Genomic DNA, 16,840 nt, shown 5'->3' on the forward strand with positions numbered 1-16,840 from the left:
GATCGTTTTATTGGTTGTGGTTGTGGTATGCTATATTTCCGTTTGATTGACAATGGTCTGTGTAAACTGATGTAAATAATATATATTAAATACATCACGTGCGCCCAGCTTATGGATCGAGGATCTAAGCAGTGGGCTTATTCGTGAAAAGTTTCAGTTTGAAGGCATTTAGCCCAAACAGTTTCACATAAACCCAGCCAACCGGCTTAGCACCCCCTGTGAAAATAATATTATGGGATTTACCCGTTGACCTTTAGCCATAGAAGAGGAAAGGTAAGAGGGAGGATGGGGGCAGAAGGAACGTTGGTTCTTATCCCTGATTTTCACACATTGAGGATAGATGAAGCCATGCCCCTATCAGATTTTTTACCCTTGCACTCCTCGTGGCTGTATTCACACACGTTCGACCATCTTTCTGCCTCTTGTCACTCGTACCAAACTAGCCAATCCACAGAGCAAACACACAAGCAAAGTAGGGCATATGTTGTAGTTAATTTTTTATGTCAGGTAATTTTTATTTTTCCTTTGTTTCAACTTCATTACCATACATTACCATACCCAAAAGCAAAATAAAAATAAAAAATTGCCTGAGATAAAAAAAATGTGATAAATCCAGTGTTTGGCTTCAGGCCAAAACCCTGCTTGTGCAGTTGTTAATTGTCTCCTTCCATTTTTTAGGATGTAAAAGGAAGTAGTATATTTTATGATTCACTTGTCTTTCCGTACAGCAAGAGACTGAAGATGAAGAGAAGCATGAAAAACTCCTCAAGGAAATCACTTCATTGTCCTCAAGCAGCAAGAGAAGGTTAGTCCAAGTGTAACTGACGTAGATTAACTTGTACACAGAGTGCTAAGTGCAGTGATTTTGTTATTTGCTGATAGTGAGTCCTGGGACTCATCTTATGAAAAATTATGAGTCCCAGTCCAGAATCAATGCGTCCCAGTTCAAAAAACAATGGGTCCCTTCTCCTATATATGCCACAACCCTTATGAAACCAGACTATCACATTTAATCTGTAGAACATTATGAATAGTAAAGAATTATCTCCCTAATACATTGTAGTCAGTGTACTGAAATCAAATTACATCGAAAAATAGAAAACAGTTATAATGCTGTCACTCTTCTCAGATGCCTGTCTCTTTTGTACTGGTATAAGTGCAAAACATTTTTGGGTGGGATTTTCTAATTTTCATATTAACAATAACGAGTCCTTGATTAAACAAGCTTAGATCAGTTAGACGAAAGGTTTGCTGACAACGAACCACTGTCGGCCATCTTGGTTCAGCCACCTGCTTTCTATATTAAAATGCTTGAAATTAATTTTGGTCAACATCCTTTTTACAGACAGAAAACGTTGCATCAGCGATCAGAGCCAAACAAGGCAGTCTCAGAATTTCACTTAAGTGCTGTTAAAGGTATAGTTTGTGGAATGGAGTGTTTTTAACAGCTCACTTTGAAACCTTATTGATTGAACCTTCTTACAACACTTTAGAAAGTACTGGTCTACTAAGACTCAAAAGTGATTCTCTCATCAGCTTTCTCCTAACAAAGTCAATACAACATGAGGGAAAAGGTTTTGAGAAATCACAAAATGATCAACAAAGAGAATGCTTTGATCTTTTATTGAATTCTCTCAATTAAATTTTTTTTGTGGATATTGGGGGTTAAGGGATACAATCATGTAGTTACTGTGCCTTGTGGATAACTAATAATTATTTTGAAGTGCTATAATTTGGTTGGCCATAACATTTTACAGTTAAAGAGCATTTTAGAAAGGCTTTAATTATGAGAAGGTTTCAGTTGAAGAGTTATGCAGCAATATGAAAGCATTTAAACCATCTTTAAGTCAAAGGTTATCTTATTTGAGGAAAATTAACTTCCTTTGGTTTTAATTGTGACAGATAGTAGTCAACAAGTTGAGTTGAGTGATCTTATAGGATCACTCAAGAAAAGCAATGAACATGGCAATCTTAAGAAGAAGTTTGTAAGTATTCATGAAAAAATTCAAATTTCTTTTTCGTAAGATTATAATACGCTGAAAATGTTCTACGAAAGAGGTTTTTGTAGAATAGATTTTGCCCACAGATTTAAAGGTTAGAGCGATGACAAATCTTGTTATTTTTAACACCAATTCTTGGTGTATTAGTGACATGGTTTATTATTAATTTGAATGATCTTACATTCCCTGTAACTTTAAAACAATACTGTTAATCTTGAAAGTGTAAATTACTTATCAGTAACTGAAAAATCAGCAGAAAAACTAAAATCAGAGATGCAGCCAGGGAACAGTCGTCCTGCTTTTGTGTGGAAAATCAATGGGCTGTCATTTTCAATATAAATTATTGTGGAGCTGCCATGCTAGATTATGTGGCAAACCCTTAGTAGGATGTACACCTTGTAGTTTGTCCTCTCAGTACAATGTTCACTGGATAATCCGGGATGGCATCCCATGTTCTAATACAACTGCTCAGTGATTTTATTGTATAAAATACATGTACAGGACCTTTTCAGTCTTGTCAAGGTGTATAAAAATTACATGCAAGAATATGATCTGTTTTGGGATGCTTGAATGTGTCAGAGTGACGATTGAAACCTTCTAATCTAATTTCAGGATAGTATGCAAAGAAATTCAGGCACCCTTGATGTTCCTTTAACAAAACCAGAAGCAGAAAAGGTGAGGAAAGTAATCTGACTGAGGTGATTTTCACCAGAAAAAAAAATTGTACTGATGACATGTCACCTTCTGTTTTCAGATTCAACGTACTATTGCATACGGAGAAACCAAACGAGATATTGAAAAGTGGGCACTTACAGTCAAGAAAAACCGAGAGGTAAAGTTTTGTACTTATTATTCTACCAAACAATTTTGGAGGTTGTTTTGAGTTTTAAAATAAAGTCTCAATTGGAAACTGAACCTGCGGTCATTGCGATGACTGGCTGGAATACTCTAACATTGAACTATCCATCAAGTGTAAACTACAAACAACAGATGTACACAGCTCACTTTGGGTAGTCAGGCATAATGATCGAAAAATACCATATAAAAACAGTTAATTAATTAAAGGTATCTTGAAAACTCTGGCAAAGTTTGAGCTAAATGAAAGGTGATCCCGTAATTATTGACATGGGTCCTTTATAATGTTCCAAGGACTTCAATTTTACCTTTTGCACAAGCCATCCTAGTGAACACACACAATGAAATGAGTTTATGGCTTGACTGGACAATTTCATTCCAACTTTTTTGTACCACCCCAAGCCTTGATTTATTGTTTATAGGAACCATCTTTTCTGACAGTGATTTCATTAACACAGAGATGTTTTTCAAGTTTAAGTGGCTTTTTTAATGGATAGTGTAACATTTTGAGTGATTTTTATTTTTTAGGCTGAACATCTGTCATTTCCACTAAAACCATTTGAACCACCCAGACCATCCCTCAGAGGATTAGCTGTGAATTTCAAGGTAATGTTTCTTTTCTCTCCCAAATTTTGTATATCTTGTATTTCTTCTTGATTAAGCTACGTCCAAATGGACACAACAACTATTATCATTGTTGGGCCAACATTGTGGCTTCCACATTGGCAGTGGTGTGCAAAGGGATGCAACAACTTCCAACAATGTTGGGACTTGCAGTGCACCATGGGAAGGGTACAACTCATAAGACTTTGGAGACCATGACTGTGTAATGCATGTGCCTGGCCCCAACAATGTTGGCAGAGCTGTGCAAACAGCATTGTTGCGCTACGTTTCAGGGATCACAGAACAAAAGTGTTGGGAGTTGTTTGCTCAAAGGTTTGACCAGTTTCGAACTTTGCTCAACAACACCCAACAACATGCAACAGGGTGTGCAAATGGATGCAACATGTAACATTCAATGTTCAATGTTGGAAGTTGTTGGCCAACAATGTTGCATCTGTTTGTAGTGGGCTTTATAGTGGAAGCTCTCCTAAGGGATGCTCTTGTGAGTGGACAGCTCTACTTACAGCTGCCTTCTCAAAACCTGTTTTTCTTACCTCCCGTACAAACTCTGTATTAAATTCCCATAAGCGACCAGCTCCAGTGACAGACACCTTTTTCATGTTCCGAGGGTGTCCACTCGAGAGCTTCCACTGTAGTTAAGTGCAACCGGTGTGTAAATGTGTCTTTGGTTGCTCTCTGTTAGTTATTGGGCTGCCTTTGGCAAAAGGCAATCATAAAATGGGCCTTGTCATCAGGGTTGCAAAAAGACAAAATGGCAGATAGTTCTCCCAGAAGGCATTGTGTGTCCTGTCCTCCCTGCTATAGGGCCAATGTTTTGACTATTGTGAGGAGGGGCCCTCTGGTGGGTCATTTCAGAAGAAAAAGAATAATTAGAACAGACTTTGAATGGAGACAACATTTTTGCCATGAATCATTGGTCCTATGTTTAAACCGAAATCACATATTAAGATTGATCACGCATTAAGCCTGAAGAAACCTCTTCCCTAAAGCTACTGTCCTGAAGTTAAACGTATAAGTTGAATTAGAAAACAACACCACACTTTTTCCGATTCTTCTTTTTTACAGAATACACTTACTGCAAATTTACCAACCATAAATAGAAACTCCACTTAACTGTTGGGCCGTAGCAGACAATTTGTTCAAAGCCTTTTGGGGGTTGGAAATTTTCCATCCCCTGATTTTTTGGGTAAAAAAATTTTGCAAGTATTTTTGTGTGTCTTGCTTAATGAAGAAGGAATTTTTTTGGTTGGGGTTCGGGGGTGTTCAAAACAATCAATCCCTGCATATGCTGCGCACCTAATTCCTCGAATAAGGAACAAACCAATTTTCACAAGTAAAAATATCATTTTTTCATGTTAAAACTCAAAGGTATTTATTATGAAATTGTTTTTTGAGAATTTTGGTGTCTGTTACCAGTGCTAATGTTCATTGTTTAAATAATGTACTCTGTTTGTGTTACAGTTTGAAAGAAGTGAAAATACATTGACTTATTAATCATTGTTCGTTTAATCAATTTTATGCATGAGATCTGGGCATTCCTTTCTGCATTATTCTGTTGCTTCTTGCTTTTTCCTATGCAGCCCCGCACTCCATTAGAAGAAGAAGTTGCAGCTGTCTTAAGAGGTAGCTCTCATGTTCTGGAGCGAAGCAACAAGGAGCTGACTGAAGAAGAAGAGAAAGCTTTACTGGCTATGGACCTTGAGGAAGTAAGTGAATAAGAATGTTACACTCTGTGTATATGAAAATCCCCCTACAAAGCATTGCCAGCTAAAAAAACAGGATAAATGTTTCTGGGTCAATTAGAAATAAGAATGAACGTACCATACAATGTATGCCTTACCTTGAGTCTGATATACTGTACTTATATTTTAACTAATGGGGTCTTATGTTTGTTGTTATATTTTATACTTATGGGGCACTATTTGCTCAGTTTATTCTACTCAACAGTAGATTACTTACCCAGGCAATACAGATTGTGGGAAAGCATCAGACGGATAGTCTGAACCTAGACTTAATTGAATTCCTGAAGACATCATATCTATCTATTTCGGGCACACCCTCACTGATTTGATAAGTCTGTCCTATTCCCATCAGTTGGCCATGACTGATGCAAGATCCTGTCTCATAAGACCAGTGTCATTCTCTTGGTGGTCATTGAATGTTGTTGCTGGGCGCCCCCTCAAGCATCTGCTGTGTTTTGGTTCCTGGAGAAGTAGCTGGGATATGATCTCATTCTTGCTTCTCCAACATTGGCCACTAATATAAACTGCAGCTGGCATATCTGGAGACCTGTTGAATTTGGAGGCAGGTCACCAAAGAGGCTGCTCTTTGTTAGATATACAGTATAATCTTTCAAGCTTACATTAAGAGCATTGTATTATTTACAAGTAAGCAATATGATGACTTTTTTCATGCAGAAAACAATTTTTTTTTTCAAATTACAATGTAGCGACATTTTGCACTCATTGAACTCTGCAGGCAAAGGAAAGAAGGCATGAACTTCAAAAGCTGAGGGCATTGCAGTCTTATTATGAAGCCAAGTGTCACAGAATGAAGAAAATCAAGAGCAAAAAGTAAGTCAACTTCTGGGTGTGTGTTCACATTTGAAAATTACCATGAATCATTGAATTTATCTACAAAATTCTCTTTAAGTGAAACCATTTTTGACACACATGTGGCACATCAACATTGAGGATTCATCTGCTGTGTGCATTGGTGCAGTTGTTTCCATAACAGGGAGCTGTCAAGATTGCAATCAGCTCATGTTTTTGCATAGGTCAAGAATGCCCAAGCAGTCAAATGAAAGGTCTGGAGCTAGGGTGAAAATGGAGATTGAAACTGGGAGAGGTAGAAACCCCTTGCTATTACTGACACTCTTGTAATTTGGACAGCAGCTAAATCCCTGGCAAGAACAGATGACACTTGTGACTTGTGATTGAGAGAAACTCCTGTTAGCACAGACTCTCACCATTACGGACCATATGCTGCCCATTCTAGGCACCTCTTTGGAATTTTTTTACGGACACTCACTCATAGTAGTTGACTGTGGCAAGGTGTTTGAAATAAAGAGGTGGCCCTTGAGCAAGGTGTCTGTATTACTGAGGCATCCATAGTAGTGAATTGTTGGGACTTGTGAGAAGTCTGTAATAGTAAGGTGTCTGTAATAATTATCATGAGCTGTCCATATTAGCAAGGTGTACGTGTACATAGCAGTGAGGCATCACTACTACTGCTGTAATATTCTACCTGGTTTGTAACGCGATCGCATGACAGTTTAGAGCGGTTTTCATTTGAGTGTCGAAAAGTAATTGGTTTTGCACTTTCTACACGATGCGATTGGCTTAAAAGATTCGCGCCACCTTTTCATCCAATCAGAAGTAAAACCAAAGCCAATTGTGACGCGCTCGCATGCATTTTCCCGCGCTTTGCGTCAGCCACATGTAATTACTTCGAGTTTTGATTGGTTCAATGTATTGTCTGTGTCCTATGTGATTGGCCAGAGTAATTACTTTGGTTTTGGTTTTACGACACTCAAACGAAAACCGCTCTAATCAGTCAATTTCATATTTGACTCTACAATATATAAACAGTAAACAAAGGCTATTAATTTGTGCTATCATCTGTAAAATTTAACTACGATCAAGGTCACCAATAACTCCTCTGCACCCTGTGGCCATTCCTGTGGGATTTGAACTCTTTTCTTACATTTCAGTAAATTTGCATAAATGCTTGCCATGTGTGTTAAACAGATTTTGACAATGTGTGGTTAAACTCTGTATGATTCATACTTCAGATATCACCGTGTGAAAAGAAAAGCTGAGATGCGAGCAGCTGCAAAGATAGCTGCAGAAGGAGATCCTCAGAATGAAGATGATACTGAGACTTTAGAAAAGGCTGACAGGCTGAGAGCAATGGTGAGAATTTAACAACAACAGAAATGTTATAAGCTCTCTTAATGCACAGTGGTTAAGTCAATCACTTAAGTTCATTTTACTGGAAAGATTGTGTTCACTTTCATTTGTATTTGTGAGTGCATTTTATTTATTTACCACACCAATAAATTACAAGAACAAAAAAGATACAAAAGTGGAGAAAGTAATGGCAAGGAGGCCTTAATTAGGCTTCCTCAATTTTAATTTTTCATAGACGACATAAAAATTATGATGACGGATACAATTATTCATCACAAGGAAAGTAACAATATAATAAGGAATTTTATAAAAAAATGTACAAAAATATTACAAAAATGTTAAACAGTTTTAAGTGCTTTCATAGTTGTTGACTCTGTTTTTGACCACTCTTGGATGTGAAACAACAACAACAACAGTCTTTTTTTGTACTCTCTCTTGTCTTAAAAACAAATTACGACAACGAAAATATTGAAAGTAAAATTAGTACTGGTTGCCTGGAATAACCATAGGGGAGAAGGCAGCCAGTTGACATCAGCATTAAATAGATATAAATTACATAGAGAAATAAAAGGTGTCTGTTCTTGTTTCAGGAACGTGTTTCACTGAAGCATCGGAATACATCTAAATGGGCAAAACACTTGATGGCAAAGGGAAGCAAAAATGCAGAAGTGAGATGAAAATTTCATAATTTTATAGTTATACACTGAAGATCATGTGATGAAGCTTTTTGTAGCTTCCTTGATGCGGAGATGATTTTTCTTATAAACTGTTCTGTTGGTTTTTATTTGCCAATGGATTGCATGTGGATTTTTGAAAGAAATCAGAAATGCTTAACTTGAAGTTTAAGCCGTTTCAATCAAGTGTAAACGAAGAAGAAAAAAATACGCAGAGGCTACTTCAAACTCAAAGAAAACATGAGGCCAACGTAGAGTACTAAACAAGAGTCCGCACAAGTGGAAAATGTAGTCTCGCTGTACATCTTATGGCTTAAGATATTTCTAAAGCCTAATATAGACGGTACAACATTGTCTCATGCGATGTCCTTACGATATGATTACAACCCAAATTGTACCTTGCAAATCAAACCTACGATAGCCGTAAGTCAGTTGTAAGTGAGATATACGCGATACAGTTCGTACGAGGTGGTGGTAGCATTATCGTAAGCACATCGCATGCGACAAAGTTGAGCCATGTAAATCGGTCTTTCGCCTTATGTAATGGCATCCCAATTCCGGATTCTGGGACATTTTCACTTATGGAATCCGGAATCGTGGACTTTGGAATCCGGTAACTAGCCTGAATCCAGAATCCACGGCGTAGAATCAAGAATCCAAGACTATCTTGGATTCTCTTACATGGGGCGAGGTCTTAAAAGATTATTTGGTCCAGTCAGGAAATAGCGATGTAACCTACCTATCCTCTTCCTCCTAGGCCAAGAAATTACTTCAGGAACAGCTTCGGATAAGCCGAAACCTTACAGAGAAAACTGCGGCGGAATCAGAGAGTGAAGATGACATGGAGATGCCAGTACCAGAAGCTGAAGCCGATGTTGATGATGATGGCTATGGGAATCTGGTAACCTCTGAAGACAATCCTTGGAAACTCGATACAACAGGTGCACCACATTTAGCAGAGATGACTTCAAGCTTAGACAATGGTAATAGCAAGTAAAATAAGTAGGCAGTTTTAAATCTTGATCTGATAACTATTACTACTGTCTTGTGGCAAACTGGCCAGATTTTTTTTAGGTTCTTAGAATGTGTGTCACATTGAACCGCACATCATAGGCTCTTCTGAACAGCAACACATATGCGTCTTAAGAGCGATCTATCAAATTTGCGCTAAAGTGCTTCCTGGACTCTTTATTGAGGAATGTAGAGGGGATTGTTTTTATAAAGTATGTGCTTGAACGACTTCAGTCAAATAGACCACTGTACATTGACGCTACTTATTTTGGAGCTTTCTTATCAGTAGCCTAAATTTCATCCGATTACTTCGAGTCGTTATTACTCCCTCAGTAAACGTTGTTGAGAGGCGAAAACGACTCGAAACAATCGGATGAATTTTAGGCTTTCTTATCAGTATACTGACATATCCTTCATATACAGTGAAATACTAGCGAGTAAGAAGCTTTTTTAAAGAACCTGTTAGGCTAAAATGTGCCAGTTAGGCCCCCTCCATACAATAACCTGTTTGGGTTAAAATTTGAAACAGGTTTTTATTTTCCAAAATCTTTTAGAAATTCTGTACGTACACTTAGGCAAAAAAGTCGACATTCAGGATTCTCTATGGAGATAAAGGTGTCTTATTACCCCAAGTGCAATGTACCGATATGTAGATTTTATATAAGGAATAGGCTGAATACCACTTGATACTTTTACTAGCTACAATGAATTTTTTTCCTTCAGAAAATAAGAACCTATCTAAGAAGCTAAATAGCCAGAATTTATGCTAATTGTCATTCATGTAAGAAGTAACCTGCGAAGAGCAGACGTATTTCCGGTCGTCGCTTCTCTCCCTCTTATTTTTCGGAGGGAGAGAAGAGACGACCGGAAATACGTCTGTTGTTCGCAGGCTATGTAAGAACGTGTTTTAGGCTAAATTGGGAAAATGCAGGTTCTTATTCCCGGGTTTTTACTGTATGTTTTCTTTTGACCGAGTGCGCTTCAACCTGTAGTTTTACTTAATATAACAGTGCTTTTAAATCTCTCAGATTCCTCCATAAAGCTGCACCGGTTGCAGCCGATCAGAACAGAGGATGCAGATGAGAAAAATGACGACTCTGAACCTGGTGAGGATGAAGGTAAAAGTGACGAAGAGTTTGAGTTACAACCGGTCAGTCCTGTGGAGACAGGAAAGAAGAAGTCAAAGAAAAAAGGGACCACTGAAGGTGGCAAAAAGAAAAAGAAAAAGAGGAGGTCGGAGATAACCCCCGCAGAAAGCGAAGTGGCAGCGAAAAAGAGCAAGAAATCAGAGAAAAGTGGTGATAAAAAATCTGCGAATTCTGCTCTTGAACACGGTGTCGCTGGCGACTCCACAGAAGGACAGGAAATTAATTCGTTGAAGAAGAATAAGGGCATAAAAGATAAGAAAAAGCTAACTGATAAATCCACGGCCAATTCAAATTTTGAAGAGATGGACAGTGTTAGTGTAACAGATACCAAGACTGTAACTGAAACAGAAGACACTGCATGGACAAACCCTGCTGTAAAGAGCAATGATTTTGAAACAGAAGTTGCAAAACCAAAGGACATACGCGTAGACCCGAAGAAAATATTTAGAATCGAAGAGCATGAAGCTGGCGCCGAAGATGATGAAAGTGATCCTCTTCATCAGAAGCGAATTGACATTCAACAGGCATTTGCTAATGATGATGTGGTCGAGGAGTTTTTACAGGAAAAGAGTGAGATTGAGGAAGCATCCAAGCCAAAGGATATCGACTTGAGTCTCCCCGGCTGGGGGACTTGGGCCGGAGCGGGTATAAAGCCTTCGGAGAGAAAGAAGAAACAGTTTACAAAGAAAGCGAAACGTGGCCCTCCCCGGAAGGACAAGGAGTTATCACATGTGATTATTAATGAGGAGAAAAGCAAGTTGTTCGCCAAGAATCAGGTATGAAGATAGGGTTAGCTTTCGTTTCGATACAAAGTCGTTTCGATACAAAGGCGTTCTGATACACTGATAAAAAGTCGTTTCGATACAAGTTTATTCAATCGAGTTGTAAATAATTCCACTTACCTAGCTTAAAGAACGAAGAATATTCTCCCAAAATGTTTTTCTTGTTCACGCGCAAACTATACTTGAAATAACCAAAATTTTTGTGCAGTTTCATGCTGCTTCTGTTCGGATCGAAACGACTTGTATCAAAACCTCATTGTATCGAAACGACCGGTTTCCAAAGATAAAAGCGAAAAAGTTCATTTCCCGTTCCGTTGAATAAGTTTAAAGAAATAAATTTGTTCTGGTATATTTTAGCTGAATCGCGCAGCCTTCATCAGCGGAAAGTGCTTCATTGCACAGCAGCCACGTTACCTTGGAACGGTCACAAGAGAGGAGAATTGCTTCGTATCAGTTAAGAGAGGGGCGTTTTGTCTTAATCTAAGGCTTTGTAGTTTTCTTTTTAATAGCCTGCGTAGCAAGCGTTTCCGTTTGGTTTCGGAGAAAAGATCTACAAAGACTGAGGAACGGGATTTTCGGTTTTGGCGGCGCGAGAAATGGAACAAGAGCCAAAAAATGAAAGAGGGGGAGTGGGAGGGAATGGAAGGAAACCTTCCTTACCTTTCTTCCCCACTCCTCTCTGCTCTTTTACTCGCGCCATTTTTCACGCGGTCTTTGACTCTCGTTCCTCGTTCTTTGCTCCGAAACCAAACGGAAACGCTTGCTACGCAGGCTATCTTTTTAAGAATGTTGTCATGAGCGTGAAAGTTGACGCAAGTTTTCACTCCACGGGTTTACACGGTCGCGTGCGGCAAAGATAAACTACACCGCCCACCAGTACATTCTGTCTACGTAACAGCTGGCAGAAGTCTTTTTTGTTCTGATATCCGGCAGGTTTCCCGTTCATAGAAAACGGGAAACCATGCTCGCATGCTCGCGCTAATATGAGAATCAGTTGGCTTGTCTTTGTTTGTATTAATAGGTTATGAGGTATGCCGCGAGATCAATATTTCTTTCTTTGTAGCCAGAGTGACTTTGACTATAAAATAGAAGAAATGCTGATCTATACCTCATAACTCATTGCTCCATCTTCTCTTCAGGTTTCTGAGGTGCCCCATCCATATGGTAATCACGTGCAGTTTGAACGGAGCGTGCGCAATCCCGTGGGTAAACACTGGAACACGGGCACAACTGTCAATCAGCTGACAAAACCACGTGTCTCTACTCTGATTGGTACAATCATAGAACCCATTGAAGCTACCAAGGAAATCAAACGGAGCAAACCTGAGGATAGGAAGAAAAAAAAGAAGAAGGGACAAGAGTCCTCAGGCATAAAAATTTTCTCCTGAAATATCGGCTGGAACACTTGTGTCCTGAGAAAATGTTTGTAGCGTGCGTTGAAACCGATTTTTTCATGGGAGAGTGGGAGGGAGGTGGTAGAACGAGATAAAGACTAGTAGCCAGTGTTTTATGATGGGAAAGCATATACCTTTGTATAGAAGCGGGACACTTCCTCTGTAAAGGCCTGTTTACAAGGAGAGAGGTTTACCGTTGTGCAAGGGTTACCCTAGCAAGCGAGTTAAAGACACCTTTGGTTTACAAGCAAATTTCACGGACAGGTTTACCCTATCACCTGGGTCAACTTTACCAACGTTACTGATGTGTTTTATCATATTTGACATTCTTTGTAACGTTGAACATTTGAACTAAAACTTGAAGTTCAGTAAGGAAAACAAGTTAAATTCACCAAAAAACAGGAACATATTATTATCGTGTGCAGATATACCTTATATTGTTCAGAGGTTTATAATTAAGCTCAGAAATTGGATAATTCCGTTCAAATTTTCAAGATACCTGGTCACGCATGACGGTTAAAAGTTGTCCCGGGTAGGGGGGTTATCCCTAGCAGAGCGTTTACAAAGCAGGTAGGGTAACCCTCTTGCTAGGGTAACCCTAGCATTCAGGTAGGGTTGCCCTAGGGCTAGGGTAATCCTACCTGCCTTGTAAATACTCGCACACTTCTTCTTTTTTCACACAACGTGTTAGGGTAACCCTCTTGCTGGGGTAACCTTAGTTACCCTCCCTCCTTGTAAAGAGTGCCTAAGCCTCTCTCCCTTTCAATCCTTTCAATAAAGTTTTTAACACCTGCATAAAGTACTTGGTGGGAGAGTAAGAAAGAAGGGTAGGCACTTCTTCTCTAAGCCCTCGTCTCTTTTAATTTCTAAAATAAATTTTACAACAGCCGTATGAAGTGCGTAGTAGGGGGAAAAGAGAGAAGGGGAGCACTTTCCCTCTAAGCCCCTCTCACTTTAAATCCGTAAAAATAAATTTTACAAATGATTCGAAATGCATGCGGAATGCATGGTGGAGGTAATCAGATTTTGATGTCAACTATCTCATTTTGGAGACCCCGCAAAAATCCAATTATCTGGATAGCAGCGAAGACTCGGTAAATAAAATTTACTGAGAACTATTCACGAGTATCAAACTATAGTCCTTGAACTACATCTCAGTAAAACGATGCCTCTACCAGTTGCTTATTTGTTTATTAATGTAGACGGCATTAGCCTATACGCGGACGTTTCTGGTGTCATGCGCGAAGCAGCATTCATCAGTATTGAAGTAACCTAAGGGACCCCTCCTTTTTCCTTGTTTAACGATGGTGGCTGTGGTCCTGGTGTGCCCCTTGTAGTCGTTATAGTGATTTTGGTCTTCGTGGTTGTCGTCAGCGTTGTGGTCGTGAGGCGGCAGGCGCGATATTCAATAAATATTTAGTCGGTTTTGTCGAGTTTTGCGTTCCTAAGCCTAAGTTCGCAACATAGTTTCTACTTTAGCGTTTATTGGTCGTTGTCGGCATGGCCGTGATAGGGTCATTTATTCTTAATCGACATTCAGCAGGTATTTGCTAACGATGTTGTGGCAGAGGAAATTTTACTGAAAAAGAGGGAGATCGGAGAAGCGTTCAAAGCAAAGGATATCGACTTGGTCTAAAGCGGCACATCTGGTTGATGTGGTCGTGCAAGTAGTTGTAGTCGTCGTGGTTAATGTCGTCCAAGTCGCCGTGGTCGTTGTAGTTGTAGCGTGCGAAGGAGAAGCACGAGAATTTTAAGGCGCAAATAAGAACGGAACGGGGGCGTCATGATCGCGGAGGATCGCTCGTGTCCTGCTCTCTCGCGCATAGCATTCACTTCGCGCCTCATATTTCTTATGGGCCTGCCACGCAGGTTTTTGTGGTCGTCTTCGTCACTGTGGTTATTTCATTTTTCAGAAAGTTCATTTACAGCTATTTTGAGAAAGGTTGTGAGAAAAATTGTGCACGCGACAATCTTGAGAAGTAAAAAGGGATATGATCAATACACTTCTCCTGTAGCTGTCTAATCTACTTTTGTTGCTTTTCTTTAGCAGTCGCAAACATACGTCCATGGCCTCTCATGTCATTCTTTGAAATTTCTATGAAAAACAGAGAACTCAAAACCACCCACAATACCTTACGGGATTGTGGCGTACACCTTTTCCAACAACCTTTCTCGAAATAGCTGTAGATAATCAGTGGCACTTTTGGCGTGCGTCAAAGGTGAAGTTAAAGTTGTACCATCACAGGGCGCAGAGGATTTATTACAGATGATTGCGCGAATCGCCTTCTTTTACCGTTTACTGTAGAGTCGAATATAAACTTGACTGATAACACCGTCATGCGATCGTGGTTACAAACCTGGTAGCATGCAGAACAAGCTTTTTTTAATGAAAGCGGGACCTAGAAGTACATTGATTACGGCCATTATCACAAAAGCAACTGGAAAACCAAGGGAGGAGGGGCGGGTAAGGACAAACCTTGCCCCTCCGCTATTTTGACCCATCAACCTCTCCCTTGGAATCTTTTTTTGACTCCCCCCCAACTCTCTGTCAGTTCAACATTCAAATCGTTCGATTTGCAAAAACGCTCGCTTTGCAGGTTACAAATCTGGTAAAATGTTATCCAATGTTCGGTGGGAACGAACGTCGCCCGAAGGGCAACGCAGTTGGAAAGCAGCTGTTATTCGTCCGCAATCATTTCCCTCAGAGGTTTTCCAGAGCATTGGATAATATCTTACTAGGTTTGTAACACGATCGCATGATGTTTTGCTCGATCCTACAGTAAAGCAGAGGCGATTTGCGGCATCGACTGAAAAAGTTAACTACAATCAAGGTCAAAAATAACCCCTCTGTGCCCTTTGTAACATATTTGACTTTGCCTTTACCCAGTTCAAAGGTGTAAGAAAAGGGGTTATAATATTACATTTGGCGGGTGCGTCAAACGTGAAGTCAAAGCCGAATATCCATGCTGTCTTGAACTAGTCCTGTTCCTTATACAAGATTTTGACGTTCTTGGTCTGGAACTGACGCCCGCGGCGCATTGCATATTACATGATAAGATTAATGAGCATGCAATTAGTTAATTCCATATTTCAAATACTTTCCTCCGAGGCTGAGAGGAATAAAAAAAAAAAATGAATTATTAATCCCTGAATCTCAATCCACTTTCTTTAGTTTTATACCCCTCAACCAATGAGCCAAGTTTGAATTTTAACAATTTCACACTGGCCCTTTACAAGTGTAAACTAAATGGAACGTCCACCATTCCCTACAAACTTCCTCGACATTCTTTTGGCTTTACTTCCCTATCTTACTTTTTCATGGTCCTTTGACTAGAGACTAAACCAACATCGTGTTAACAGTAACAGACGTCCCCTTGACTCAAGTAATGGTTTTTAATGCTAGTCGCTATGTAACTTGAACATGATATCTTTATTGTCATATAATTGCCATAAAGGTTTTGATATATTAATTATAATGACGAGAAAAAAATAAAGCTTCTAGTTGCAAATCTCTTTTCTTTTTCTTTGAACGTGGAGTATACGTACTTACTACTTTTAATCTGTGATTATTCGCCCTCAGGCCCTGTCCACTCGTATCCGGAGATTTTTGAAAACAGAGATTATTTTTTTTCGCTCTTTTTAACCCTTCCGTCCACATGCAAACGGCGTGTTTAGGCACCAAAAGTGCAGGTTTCGAAAACGGTCCCCGGGGTGGAGATTTTTGAAAACGATAGATGATTGTTGTCTTGCGTAAAGACGAAAACGGAGGTTTTCGAATACAATGATGTCACCTATCTTACAGCTCACAATCTGTAAGGGTGCTGTAACGGAAGCTATCGTATTTGCATCGTTTTAGCGTTTTCGTGTGGATGAGGAGAGACGAATTGCGGAATACGCTACGTGTGTATGCGACATTTTCAAAAACGGGGAAAAAATCTCCGTTATCATGTGTGATACGTTTGGACAGGGCCTAAGTTTTCTCGATTTAGTGATTATCTTGTCAAAATCTTTTCGTAACGTTAGAGAGCTTCAGCAAAGACGACGGTGACGGAAACGGCAAAGAGAATGGCAAAAAGGAAGCACGTTTAATACGCGAAACAACAACTTTTCAGGTGTGTCACGCTTTTTCGTTGCAGAACTGCGACGTGAAACTTCCTAATTTCACGTTTTATGAAAGACGTGAACACGAGACAACGATTTATTTCATTTTTCTTTTTTCTAAACTAAGACAAAGACCTTTAGAATCCAACTCCAGAAAAATTCGCCAACATTTGACATATTGAACGAGATGCAATAAGAGCGAAGAAGTTTGAAGCAGCGCAAATTCACTTTTTGTGCCGTTTTTCGCTGCCATCGCCGTCATAGATTCTAGAGCTCCCTAATGATTGGACAAGAATCCTTGACTCAACCAGCACAGACATCTCTCTGATCTCTCTTGCTT

The 16,840-nt window shown here is 39.5% G+C and overlaps 2 protein-coding genes across 2 annotated transcripts in view; one reads left to right on the plus strand and one right to left on the minus strand.

The window, feature by feature from the left end:
• Nucleotides 1-16,840, minus strand: part of LOC140922259 (ribosome production factor 2 homolog) — a 368,864-nt gene that overhangs the window by 286,021 nt on the left and 66,003 nt on the right. The window lies entirely within an intron of this gene.
• Nucleotides 729-13,573, plus strand: LOC140922178 (U3 small nucleolar RNA-associated protein 14 homolog A-like). Its single transcript, XM_073372162.1, has 13 exons — nucleotides 729-805; nucleotides 1,346-1,416; nucleotides 1,903-1,985; nucleotides 2,613-2,675; nucleotides 2,755-2,832; nucleotides 3,384-3,461; nucleotides 5,060-5,185; nucleotides 5,958-6,052; nucleotides 7,273-7,393; nucleotides 7,981-8,058; nucleotides 8,822-9,047; nucleotides 10,104-10,999; nucleotides 12,145-13,573. Exons 4-13 carry the CDS (start codon nucleotides 2,619-2,621, stop codon nucleotides 12,391-12,393), a joined length of 2,004 nt encoding a protein of 667 aa, XP_073228263.1. The 5' UTR covers nucleotides 729-805; nucleotides 1,346-1,416; nucleotides 1,903-1,985; nucleotides 2,613-2,618; the 3' UTR covers nucleotides 12,394-13,573.

This window comes from Porites lutea, chromosome 1, assembly GCF_958299795.1.
Source record: "Porites lutea chromosome 1, jaPorLute2.1, whole genome shotgun sequence".
Lineage (NCBI taxonomy): Eukaryota > Metazoa > Cnidaria > Anthozoa > Scleractinia > Poritidae > Porites > Porites lutea.

Excerpts from the sequence above, each read along its gene's own strand:
- LOC140922178 (XM_073372162.1), top strand. The coding sequence starts at position 2,619 with ATGCAAAGAAATTCAGGCACCCTTGATGTTCCTTTAACAAAACCAGAA. Across the intron at positions 7,394-7,980 it reads CTGACAGGCTGAGAGCAATG|GAACGTGTTTCACTGAAGCA; the intron begins GTGAGAATTTAA and ends TTCTTGTTTCAG. Across the intron at positions 9,048-10,103 it reads GACTTCAAGCTTAGACAATG|ATTCCTCCATAAAGCTGCAC; the intron begins GTAATAGCAAGT and ends TAAATCTCTCAG.